The following is a 13698-nucleotide window of genomic DNA, read 5'->3' on the forward strand; positions in this document are numbered from 1 at the left end:
GCGGGATCGCGGTATCGGGTGAGTATGATTTTTTTTAATTACCGGTATATTTAACATGTATTCGGTGTATAAGACGCACCCACTTTCCCCCCCCAGTTTTGGGGAAGAAAAAGTGCGTCTTATAGTCCGAAAAATACGGTATATAAATTTATACATTTAGTTACAAATATCAGTGTCTTAAAATACTTTAATAATTTTTTAATGATCTAACCTAAATGGTGTTTTAAATCTGCTTGGAGTTCCACTTTAAAGTAGCTGCTACAAGACTGACATAACCACAGTCTTTCAACAGCTTTGGATTGACTGTCAAAGAGCTGATAAAATGGGATGGTTTTATTATTCCTCCATCAATGGCTATAATCAGAGCAGTGCATGATGCATAATTTATGCTGACTGCATTGACGATGTGCTCCTATTAATATGACGTGCATAATTCATAAACCATTCTAACCTGCTAAGCCAAATTATATTAAAGTAAATCCAACATTAAAAATGTCAGGACCATTACATTAAAAAGCCGCTGGACATAGATTAGTGGTATGTAGCTATTGTTTTCATATTAGCTTCATACAACTCTTGTCTGGCAGGAGTCTGATGTCAGTGTGACATGCTGAAATTGCTGTGCAAACTATTCTTTAGCAGGAGCCATAAGGCAGGACCAGCACTATAGAACACCCTTATTATTCTCCTGCCATTATCAGGGTATTATCTCATATCCATAATATTATCCATTATCTGAGTACAACAGACAAGGGGGGAGGATAACCAATTCTAAAAGCTGATGAAATAATTATTCTATAGTGGCCTTTCTTGATCTTTTTAACATGGACAACCCTTGAAAGAACTTTCAGGTCTTTGGGATCCCCTACTATAATTACTATATCCACAGCTCAGTATATTAGCTTGGTGGTCAGTGAGAAGAATGTCTATTACTCTGCTGGTCAGTGAGAAAAAAGTCACCCCTACAGATAGAAAAAAAGATCATTGGTGTAAGCTAAGCCAACCCGAGAGGTATAAATGTCTCATTGCTCAATGAACCCCTAGCAACTCCTGTTTGTGCCCTATCAATGAAAAAGACTCCATGCTGTTAATCTATAACATAAAAAAATGGAAAATGAATGATCATATCAGTATAAAATCTGTGGGCTTTAACAGGTAATACAATAAAGAATCCAATTTTTCTTTATTTCTACATCATTGCACCTTCATTGCACCTACACCCATTGCTGGCAGGTTTCAGCCATACAAACACATAAACAATTTTCATTTCTCTAAGGGCGCGAGGTACTTCTGCCTTTAAGCCACAGGATGGTGCTGTACTCTGAGCAGGTATATGATTTGCAGCTCTGCTAGGAGCAGACCTTGTTGGGATGTTGTGGATGTCATAATTTACTGTTCCAACCTATTGTGAGACTTCAGTGAGACCTGTATACTATTAATTACTCAGAGTGTCAGTTTTGCCAGGTGAAGTCAATTTAAAGATCTCATCAGGCATATTTTTCCCAGAACATTTATGTACATGTCAGTATAGCCTGCTTATATAAAAAACAAACGAGAGGTGGGAGAGTATACCTTAATCGAGATGGGTTCAGAAATTTAGCGAGGTATTGGTTTGGCATAAATACACTTGATCTGAGTATTGTAGATTTAATTCTCTCTATTATCTGTATTCTCTATACATAAGGACAAATTTAACCCATATCTCAGAGATGGCTTCTAATATTAATATATAGTTCAACAAGAACAAGTTTATACCAACATAAACATATTCAAATAAGTGTTACAACAAATTAATATTGGTGAGGCATGATTGTCTCTGTCCATGAGCATGATTGTCCCTGACGCGTTTTCCCCCATCAGTCTTTTTAAGCTCCAATGGGGTGAAACACGACAGGGGAATCAAATTAAACTAACCCAAACCAAATGTATCTATGTCAGCCATTCCCTTGCTAAACTTCTGAACCCTGCTCAGTCAGAGGATACCCTCCTACCTCTCTATTCTTTAATACAAAGGGATCTGGCAAAAACTATCCAGGGGGTTAGTCTTTATTGGACCAATAAATATTTCATGTTATGCTGAGTTCCCATTTTTTAAGCTTACCTGGAAGATGTGATACTTTACATAGTTGATCTCTATACAGTTGTTTTCTGCAGTGGACTTGTTTGTAAGAAGTGCTTTAAACCTGAACAAAATATTAATACATGTATTATTCCAAAAGATGGAAAAACTGCAGGAAAACTGAGTATAGGTAGTAGACAAAATATACAGTACATCTACAGATTGCTCAAGTGTTATTTAAGTGCTACCAAGTGTCTACAGTACTTATAGAGTTTTAAACATGTTCAATGAAGTCTGGGTATGTACATCCTGCAATGCTTAACCATGACCTGTGTTCATGACCTTGATAAGAAACATTTCCTAGGGCCAGAAACACCTTTTATCAGTGCCAAGGAAACTTGATCATCTGATCAGATAAAAAATAAAATTAGGCCAGAATTCCCACTCCTAAGGTGCTACTATAGTGCAGCATTAACTCCCAGGGATAGTTGCATGTACTGTTGCTTACTTATACTCTCTCACCGTCAGAGCTGAAAAGGCAGAAGTTCAGTAAACAAAATCTAAATAATTTGTATGGATAATAAAGAGAAATGTTTTTTTCAGAACTCTAGGCAACAATCATAAGATTGAAATAAATCACACGTTAAAAGATAAAATATTACAGCCAGATTTTGCTGCCATATTCAGCTTTATTCTAGAGATTTCTCCTGCAGTACTTTTTTAGCAGCTAGATGTCCTCAGTCTGATGTTCAGTATCACACTTCTAAGCACAGATCCTCTAGCACTCACTATATTCTGTGACTTGAAAATGAAAGAAGAAGCAGTGCAGCTTCTTCTTTCCAGAAAACTGCATTAGGCTATTCCCAGGTCTAACTAAGGAATTGACATCCTTTTAAAAATATACATTTATTAATGCGTTTATGTTTACATAGCTGCATTGATTTGCACCTTTTATATCTGACTAGAGTTCAGCTTTAAAATCACTACAGTTTCCCTTTTAATAATCTCACCTTGGAGATGCTGTAAACAACAAGACTTTGTGTGCATAAAAGGGCCTTCCTTCAACAATAAATGTGACGTCTGACATCTCTTTGTTGTTCAGGAAATGAGGATCTGTAAAGATGTCAAAAGTTAAGTCAGTTATGAGACAAAAAATAAGGAAGTCAATATCTTATCTTCCAATAGAAAATAGAATGTTTATTTGGTAAAACATGGAACAACACAGGAATTTGATGAACTTCAGGACTGATGTGTCTAAAGCTATACAGATAATCCACTTGAGCAGAACTCAAAGTAAAAACACATATATGATAGCTACATCTACCTTGCTACAAATGTCACATGCTACTAATGAAGAATAGTTTTAGGAAAATAACTGGGAAACTACATTAGGGACAAATTAAACAATTCACTTTATACAGGAAGTATAAGTAGCATAAATAACATTTATTGGTGGTTTCATTTTGTGTCATAGCTACATTTACACCGAAAGTTTAGAGTTACGATCCTGCCTTGCCTACTTATTTGGACAACTAAGAATGTATATACCTATGATCACAAAAACTCCATAAGTATACACAATCCTTGTATTTATTACCTCTATGAATTAGTTTGAGGTGAACAACCTAAATTCCTTTAGTAATTCAGCCCTGATGGGTGTTGTTTCACCTTTCAGGCTTGCAAATCAACTAATTACATGAAGTTAGTAACAACTAAAGATTCATGTGATAATCTGTAAATTACTATGGGCAGGGATAAATATATATATATATATATATATATATATATATATATATTCAGCCTGTATGTACCTAAAATCTATATTCTGAAACAATCCTGGTAGATTTGAAGCTTTCCTGTCCCCTTCAGCCTAATATACAATTCATTACCACTGATGCAGCCCACAATAGTGACAGGCTAATGAGGATATATTGTGAGCGGAAGGGAGCAGACATGATTTGACACTATTAGAAAATGTTGATTTTAATGGCCCAAATTAGGGTGTGGTGTACTTCTAGGTGCCTGTGCTTTACACCCTGTCAGCAGCTTTTTTTTGTTAAAGTGACAGAGTCATTTTATTTGTGATATATTCAGCCACTTACCCAGCCTGGATGTCTGCTTTCGTTTTATCTCTGTCAGCTTTGGGATAGGGTATGGTCCATAGCACTGACTGAATATGACAGCCAACTGCTGACTGATCACTTCGTTCTGCAATCATAAGAAAATAAGTTAACTTTTTATAATCTATAGTTTCCAGACACAGAGTAATACTGAGAGCCTGATGCAGCTGTCTGCTATATAGAGCTGAAAGTTTGAACAGATGGTACACAAACTGCTTATTTTCCACTACTGGTCACCCAACAGCAATCTAGTAAAAGACAAAAAGATATATGCTGCTTGCATTCCCCAATTTAAAGTGTATGCGTCTCTGCGTGGGTTTTATGTCATACCTTTCTACTTTAATTAAAAAGTTAAAATTTAGAAAGAAAAAAGGATGTTTGTTATGTATGTGTATTAAATATTCTATTTATTTTGCTTTTTGAATATCATTGGTGTTTTTTTATATATTTAGATCTACCAACTACTCCTGAGGAAGCAGTAATATTTATACGAAACGTGAGATTCATCCAAGCCTCCACATAAAGATGTTATAATATATTTATCTGTGAAAGACATAGTTACATGTTTAGTTACATGCTGTTTTGTATGAATAGATCATTCTGCTTGGAATGCTTGAAGTTGGAAACATTGTGCAATATTTATATACTGTCTAGTATTACCAATTGATCCTAAAATTGGACCGTCCTTTTTATGTATGGTAATAAAATTGTATTGTCTTTTATTTACTTTTTTAGATTGTTAATATTATGAAAATGTGCCAACTAAACATTACAATTTGAAAGATGAGTTGTTCACGAAAAGGTTCTTTTGTAAAAAAAAAAAGACAAACAGGAGGTATCAGACAGAGCAGTGATCACCGTCCTAACCTTTCCCAGTTGAGGGACAGCACACTAATAATTATCGAGATAGAAAAATGTGCATACTTGCACATAATGACAAAAGTTCACCCTCACAAGTAATTGATACCATGAATAGGAACACAATGGGCCTGATTTATTAAAGCTCTTGGGAGAACCTGCATGATCCAACAAACCTGAAATAGATTTTCAGTCTAGGACCAAATCCATCCATGGTTTAGTGGATCACTCAGGTTCATTCATGATAGTCTATCTTCCCCAGTTCTTGAGAGCTTAAATAAATCAGGACCATTTAAGTTTGTGTGTTTTAAATCTCAAGTAGCTAAAGAGGTTTAAAATGGAAATCCAATGTGCTGACCTTTTGGATCTAATAACTGAAAAGAAACGTTTCATATTAGGTTTTATACAAGGCTAGCACTAATAGCCTTCTTAAAATGCTAAACACTGAAAATATTGTTTGACTGGCTGCTATATTGAAATTCTAGTGTGCACAATAGCAGCTTCTATATTCATTTAGGACAGAATTTTAATAAGAAATAATAAAAGTCACTCTCACTGAAACATAAGTAAACTTTTTTGACATGTTTTCAGACTCACTAAAGTAAGGAAATAGCTGAAGCATTGCGAGGCGCCTAAATATAAACTCCTATTCAGCGGCAGAAGACTCTCTTGTGTAGGTCTCATTGTTAGCAGTAGTAAAACTGATTAAATTTCGCTCCAGAGCACCTCTCTCTGCTACTGTGGCAGCACTTGTAATTAAAAACAATCTGGATCTCGGCGAGGCATTGGAAGTGTAAGGAACCAGAGCTAGGAAGCTGCACTACATCGCTTGTTTTCTTCTGAGCAGATTAAGCTTTTTTCCCTCTCAGTAGACCCGGATGAAATGAGGGAAAGAATAAAAAGCCCCACCAGGCTCAGCACTGGGATAACTGCCAAAGATAAAGTTGGAAATTGCCTTTAAAACCACAGCTGTGATGTGAACTTTAGGAAACCTGGGATGAAAAGGCAAGTACCTTCCCCGAAGGCCAGTAATGAGATGATTGCAGGAAGGAGGGCACAACGACTTCACAAGAACATCATGCCCAAGAAAATAAATTACATAAAGGGAAATGAAAGCCTTGTATAGTTTTTAAAAAAATATGTGAATGGGGTCTGCTTTAAAGGAATGGTAATATGTCACATAATTTAATATGATTACAGCTAAAAATTACAATTTACACATTTATTTTATTAGTCGTTTATGTTCTATATGTAGCCTAAACTTTAATTTTGGACCAGCAGGGGCAGTATAAGTTCTTTTTCAAATGATTTTCAATTTTGGGGGAAGGACTCCTCCCCTTTCTGAATAGGCAACTTGAAGCCTGCTGGAATATATTTGTCACATGGGCTTCAGAATGTAAAAAAAAAAAAGTGCCAAACTCACACATGGGAAATGAGATTGGCATGTTTTTTTTTGTTTTTTCTTTAATTTTCAGGAAGAAAGGTCCTCCAGTCTCATACCTGCACCATATGAGATCAGGTAATGTAGGAAGAACCCAGAAGAAAACAGCAGACGATGATGACGCCCGCTATCCTGTCTGCACCAAAAAGCCAGGTGAGCGCAGAACTGAATGGAATCAGATTGAGGAAGAATTGACGGCTCTTCAAAAGTAAAAGGACCGTAATATTCTTATTTTTTTAAATGAGTTGTGTTTTAATACAAAAAAATCCTTTTTCTATTAACACAGCCGGCCTCTTGGTTCTTAGTACATCTAGCTTTGTTTTAAAGAAACTGCTCCAGAGTCCAAATGTTATACAACCAATATTAATAAAATCCCAGAGCCAGGCCATGTTGCTGGAAACAGGATTTATGTCATCTATAGGTAACATCATTTTATCATTTTTTAGGCTGCTGGGAGAAGTAAAAAGGGCTCAGGGCATGATTATGTGTTTCAAATTCCCACCTAACCAAAACCTAATTATAACACATACATTCATACATCCAGCTTGTAAGTATTAGGTATAGTTAAGGGAGAAATTGTTCAGTTAGTGACCCTGTGGCTCCAATGATAAGAAATGTAATTTCTTTTTCTTTTAACCAATTTTTGTGGAGTTGAGTACAAAATCAAAAACTGCAGCCGCTCCATAGTGTACAGAATATTGGGTATTACTGTGGACCGGCGCAGCTGGTGTTGTTTACTGGTTCACGGGCTTCTCATGCTAATGAAGGTCCCTAATGCTGGAGGTATAAATGTTAGTAAATTTGCATATCAATGCATCCCTAATGAGCTGTAGGTTAATCTTTTAAAGGCTCAAACTGTTACCTTTTTCAAATCTGTAAACCAATATTAACTTATAATAACTTAACAGAAGTATAGGGCACATGGGAAGGGAAAACTAAAAGGTAGGAGAGAAAGTATAAGGGGGAGGTGAGGTTGGCAACAGAAAGTTAGGAAAAGGTAAAACAATAGTATGACTATATAAGGAACAGTGAACAGTGACAGCAGTTTCACCTACCTTGCTAGCTTTTAATATCTCGAACATAAGAGGCAGCCCTTGTGTCACTAGTTCTTCTGTGTACTCCTCCTCCTGAATGGATTTGAACTCTTTAAGCAAACACTGAATTAGTGGACGTCTGTGCTGATGGAAAGAAATGCGCAAAGATTCCAGCCATGTGTGCAGAGTCCAGGGAACGCCTGAAAAGCGCAAAATGCATATTTACCTGGTTATGACACTTAGTAAAACTAAGTAAACAATATGACCAAAAGGTTTGTGGATACCCAACCAAAACACCTGTATATTCTAATTGTTAGTAATCCCATTCTATAACATTGGCCATTTATATGGAGTTTATCGTACTTTGCTGCTTTACCAAGCCTCAATTTGTCTGTGAGAGTTTGTGTTCATGTTGGATGAGAAGACCTGGCATCCATAAGGTGTTCAATAGGGTTAAAGTCAGTGCTCTGTGCAGGTTCCTGAAGTTCCTCCTTCCAAATTGGTCAAATTATGTCTTTATAGAGTTACTTTTCTACACAGAAGCATAAATGTGCAGGAATCAAAATAGCCTTCCTCAAACAGTTGCCAAAGGGTTTTCTGCTTTACACCCAAATCACCCTACAGAAGGCATGTTATATAAAACAAACTCTTCCATACCGGGGATGTGGCTAATAATGCAGGCCCCAATTGTAAAAAAAGACATTTTCATTTCGCTGATGAATGTAGTGCTATGTGGACAACCTCTTTAAAATTTAAAGTCCAAGTGTTTCCAATGAAGGGTACTGGTAATACTACAGTATACAAAGACAATTAAGACAACATGGCTCTTCCAAGCTTGTGGCAGCATTTTAAAGAAGGCTTTCCAACATGGTTGTACTGTGCACAAATCCAGTTGCATAAAGATATGGTTTGATGGGTTTGGTGTGAAGGAACCTGGCTGGGGTTGCACAGGGCCATCGCCTCAACCCTGCTGAACACCTTTAGGGTAAACTGGAGTGCAGATTGTGTCTTAATGACCCATATCAGTACCAAATTCTTCAAAGCCCTCCAAGAAAAATGGATAATGGTATAGCTGAAAAGGGGTCGGAGGTGGCGACTTCATATTATTGAAAACCACAACAGGAGTCTATTAATCACCACCTCCACTGTTCTCTCACACTAGCCTTATCATTAGAATTTAGTGTCAGATCATCTCACAGGAAGTTCCATTTAAACACAGCGGGAAACCGCTTTAAACACCTGTGACACGGTCCATTTTTATTTCAGTTTTAAAGTCTTCAATTACAAAGTCTTCAAATATAAATGTAATTCTGTTAGTGGAATTAAATTATAATGTAATGCTTCATTACCCACCACTAAGGCACAGACGGTCACATCGTCATTCTCTTCATATAGAAATATTTAAAGGTATTTTTAGGCATTTTCTAGGAACATTAAAAAAAGCACTTGTCTTTTTTAGAGCACACAACATGCTGTATTGATAATGACGGAAAGAAAAGCAAGCACTCCTAATTATTTTCTAAATCTAGGGATTTAGGGACCATTTTGCACTGTGTTAATGTGCTTTTGCATGTTAAGTCATCTTAAAGAAGCTCATTCATGTTGGATGGACTGTCAGCACAAAAAAAAAAAAAAAACATAAACACACATTTGCACTATTTTTGACAGTGCTGCAGACCAGAAAAAAAAACAGGTATTTTTGCATTCACAGAACAGATAAAACAAAACACTTTCAGTGGTATTTACATTTTAAAATACAAACCAGTCAAGTAGAGTGTGTCTATTATCAGATTTTGATCAAGTAAAAAAATATGCAAAAGTAAGCGCAATAAATGGACCCTAAAAAGCGAATCAAACCAAAAAGCTGCTGGCATGATTCCCTGTGTACACCACTGGTACGCACGGTCCCCCAGCAGCAAATGAAGTGAATGCCTCATTTATTGCCAGAAGGGGTACAGTTGGCATGCACAGCGGCATGTTATTGAAACGTAATAACTTTGTGATACTTTTAAGAACACAGGAAATAAAAGAAATACATAGAATAAGTATTTTAAAGCACAATGCTTTCTGATCAACTGCATTCAAGAATGAAGTCTGCTTTGTCTATGGTATCTGAATTATTGTTTTACCTTCTAATCTTCATTTGGGAGTTACATAATACACACAATAAAGTTTCTGAAAGAGTGTCAACAAGCAAAATGTACTTTTAAATCCCTGATTAAATTTTCCAGTATGTGTGACAGTTAACTGAATGCTTTTTAGCAGCTGGGTTCAGTTTAGTGAAATAGCTGTAATAGTGTAATATGTTGAAAATACAGTATATTACCAAAAAAGAATCATAATCATAACTGCTGCAATGTAGCTTGAGAAAAAATATACATGCTAACCAGCTTTAGCCTAGGCTTTTTTATTAACAGATGCATTTTGACCACTTCATACCAAAGCCTCTTAAAATAATTTACCTACCTAACATCATGATTTAAATTTGACAATCCACATTTCCCAGAAAAGGGTACTGTTTATTAAAAGTGGGTGGGTTTGGGTTACAAATTTGTGGTTGAGGGTGGAACCTAATGGGCAAAAACTCCACTTACATTGATTAATGTCAATGACACTGCTCTGTGGCAGGCCCTTTGCTGGCAAAGAGCCTAGACATAGAGGAAAGAGAAAATCAAGGGCTTCAATTACTAAACTCCTAGTTCCCTAGCTGTCTCTGATGTTATATATGTATAAATATGTTAAATATACAAGAATATGCAGATCTACACACATCTTGTATGGAAACCAGCAAATCTGGAGAAGTAAGTAGGGAAGGAAAGATAGCAAAGCAGCAGAGTGAAAAAAAGAGGACAAAATTAACAAACAGATAAATAAAACAATAACAAACATAGCAAAAAATAAAGGAATGCACAGCTAGTACACAAGCAGAAAAAAGACAAACTTAAAATTTAGGTAAAATTTCTGACACGCACAAATGGTAAAGCAGCAATTTCGACAATATACCAACCTAAACTCCTAATGTCAATAGTCACATCCACATATCCATGTTCTGCACTATGGTACATGGCCTCCTTTAGGGCCTTAAGTTTGGCTTTGCTGTTCCTGCTTGGACACAATGGAGTGTTTGCTGTCTCAGCCAAATCCGAACCTTCCGCTAGAATCTCCTCCAGAGATAAGATATCACTCTTCTCCTTTTCAGGCTGGGAAAGCAGCTTACGAAATACATTCCTGGGAATAAATCAAGGATATGCTGAAAACAAGATGACAGGTCCTCCCTTGCACAACGTTAACTCCCATTTTTCCCAATAGAGATTAGAACTAGCAGGTTTATACATGCAGAAAAAATTGAAGGGATAAACCTGACCTAGCACTATTTGTATCCAGATATTCTGACCACAACACAGTATATTCTGTATATTTGTGTGAAGATCTACCAGAAGCTCTGGGTTCCTTCCATCCAAAGACATTTTGGTTAGTTAAGTGCCTTTTGTGAACAACTGTTCCTATTGTGAATGTGTCAAAATGACTGTGGAAGGGCCAATATGTCCTGTTCACAAATGCACATTCAACCACAGTGGCAAGTGTATAGAGACAATCCCACTAAAAGAAGGCTACATATACCTACCTTTCTAGTAGCCAATAACCTCTAAAGCTTTATTTCTATCCAGTACAAATATTCTTAGGTTGGGTCAATTGGATGGTTCATATTCCACTTCCCTGTCACTTCCCGTGATTCTTCCAACCTGCTTATATGTCCTGTATTGGTGTACAAGGCAGCAAGAAGAACCACATTGAGTGATAGGGAAATAGGAAGTTGAGCCATTGAACTTGAACCGGTAAGGAAGGTACTGTATATGAAGTCTTTTTTTTTAAAACATTAAACATTGGTAAAAGGTGTCAAAGCATTTACCTGTGCCCATGTGCAGCAGCCTGGCTAAACGAGTTCATGTCTCCTTGAGGCGCTGAAGAAATGCCATTTCTGTACATAGTTCCTATCATAGGATCTGCTCCCCGTTCCAGCAGCAAACTCACAAGTTCAAAGTTACCTATAATCAATGGAAATAGGAAAGATGTTAGAAAGTTAGTTTTAAGTAATGTTACCTGTAAAGGCATGCATTGATTAGTTGGTGCCTACAAGTAATACTTTTATTCACTTTTTGCCATGTCACCAACGTCACTGAACCGTCACTAAATCTTTTGCGATAGCCATTTACCCTATAGGAACCAGCTTACTACTAAAAATACAAATTTAGTGTATAAAGGACATTAAACTGAAGGTTTCTTAATTAGGAGAAACTAAAGTGCTTCAGGTGGAATAGCAGTAGTACATATCTCCAGGGTAAAATTTACCTGTGCCTATAGGCTTCTGGGGCAAACACTCATTTTTTTCATTTATGGTCAGTGGCTATTTTTGTTCCTAATATATTACATATTACAAAGTAAAAAAATGTTTTATGTAAAAGATGTGAGCTAAGTAAGGGAGCAGTGTTGCTTTGGATACAAAAGCTTGTACGTGTGCAGTGTGCCTACACGTTTCATTGATTTAAATTTACATATCTTTGAACATCATAGGGATTCTGGTGACCGCTTCCCACAGTGCAGGTAACAGAAATTATCCCTCATCAAAGGGATATGTACAGAAGAATCCAAATCTTCAACAGAAAAGAATGGATGAAGTCCTATAAGGGCAGATTCTTCTAGCCTGGAGGCATTTATCATAAGCACAAATAACACAACATCTGAAATACTTGCCTGCTGCAGCCGCTAACTGTAGAGGAGTTTCTGAATAATTTTCTTCTCCTGATTCTAAAGATCCTTCTACGTTGGCACCTGCATCTAAAAGTAACTATAAGAAACCATATATAGCAGATGTTAGACATGAAACATAAATGAGTATTATTGTTATATATAATATTATTATTACATTATACATGGGACACAGTCATTTCTATACTAGGTGTTTCATTTAAATCTGAACATTAGCCTCCCCTGTAGTGAAACACCCATCAGGGCATTTTGATATTTGCATACCGCCTCCTAAAAGCCAGCTAACTGCTTGTATCAGGACAGAGGGCACTTCAAAGGAGAACTGAGACAGAGTGCTCTTATGTTTTTGGAAGGCTATATTCAGCACCCTGCTAGCCCCTGCCATTACCTATAATCTGTTTGAATTGTACTGGGAAGCACAGAAGTCCAGTGACAAAAGTATACTGGGGCAGGGAATAAATACTGTGTTTCAGTGATCGTGGATATTTCTGCAGTACATTTTCTCCTTTACACTTTACACTTTTCACTTACTGCATCGTTCAAACGATCGTATCTAGCATTTGTACACTATTGGATTATATTTGAACGATCGTATTGTTACAACATGTACAGAATTGTGCACAAAACGAACATTCAAAATAATTGTGCATAATCGTTAGTCGTTCGTTTTCTAACGATAATTATTGCAAGTGTGTACCTAGCTTTACAATTACTATATGTCTTTTTAAGTAAGTGCCTGATAGGAACTGTGTAGTAAGCAATCAAATGATTACTTTATATCTCCAAACAGCACTATAAATAAAGTAGCTGACACTGGATTTGGTTGCGGTGTGTGGCCTGCAATGTCCTTTTAGAAATACAGATGCTTTTTTTTTACAGACACAATTCTGTGAACTATATTACCTGTACAACAGGAATGTGACCCTGAAGGACAGCAAACGTCAGAGCAGTCCAGTGACGTGTTTCTGGGTGGACGGACGGGAATTTATGTGCTGTGCTTGGGACCTTAAATAAAAAGTAAACATAATAAGTTAGCTTTAGACTAAAACATTTATATCCACTTTAAGAAGATAAAGGACTCACATGCAAGAAAAATGACAGTGATTTTCCAATATGCAATTTAAAATTAACAGTGAGATGGCCTTATCCTAGTGAATAGTTATGAACTTGCAGGCTTTTTACATCAGAACATAACACACGTTATATTTCTTTTAAACAATTTATTTACTTTACAATGCTAGTTGGGAGAATGTAGTGTATATGATACTGTAAGAAGGACATTTTTCACAAAGAATGAGATGCAACATGTCTGAGCAACCCAACACTTATTTATGTCACAGGTTCACACAGTGTATCATATAAATAATATTTAGTCCAATATAATTTTCTCATTTAGAGTATACATAAAAAAGAGCATTT

The 13698-nt window shown here is 36.4% G+C and overlaps 1 protein-coding gene across 3 annotated transcripts in view; it reads right to left on the reverse strand.

The window, feature by feature from the left end:
* The window catches only part of ABTB3 (ankyrin repeat and BTB domain containing 3), a 127824-nt gene that overhangs the window by 7676 nt on the left and 106450 nt on the right, over window positions 1-13698 (reverse strand). For all 3 annotated transcript variants that reach the window (XR_011919367.1, XM_072400390.1, XM_072400389.1), the window contains 8 exons: window positions 13183-13284; window positions 12265-12358; window positions 11423-11558; window positions 10520-10740; window positions 7534-7712; window positions 4162-4267; window positions 3070-3172; window positions 2102-2183 (listed from right to left, as the gene is read on the reverse strand). Coding sequence is in view for 2 of the 3 variants with exons in the window: in XM_072400390.1 (XP_072256491.1) it covers window positions 2102-2183; window positions 3070-3172; window positions 4162-4267; window positions 7534-7712; window positions 10520-10740; window positions 11423-11558; window positions 12265-12358; window positions 13183-13284 (1023 nt within the window). In the remaining variant the exon portion in view is untranslated. The remainder of the gene's footprint in view (window positions 1-2101; window positions 2184-3069; window positions 3173-4161; window positions 4268-7533; window positions 7713-10519; window positions 10741-11422; window positions 11559-12264; window positions 12359-13182; window positions 13285-13698) is intronic.

The sequence above is a fragment of the Pyxicephalus adspersus genome, chromosome 2, assembly GCF_032062135.1.
Source record: "Pyxicephalus adspersus chromosome 2, UCB_Pads_2.0, whole genome shotgun sequence".
NCBI lineage: Eukaryota > Metazoa > Chordata > Amphibia > Anura > Pyxicephalidae > Pyxicephalus > Pyxicephalus adspersus.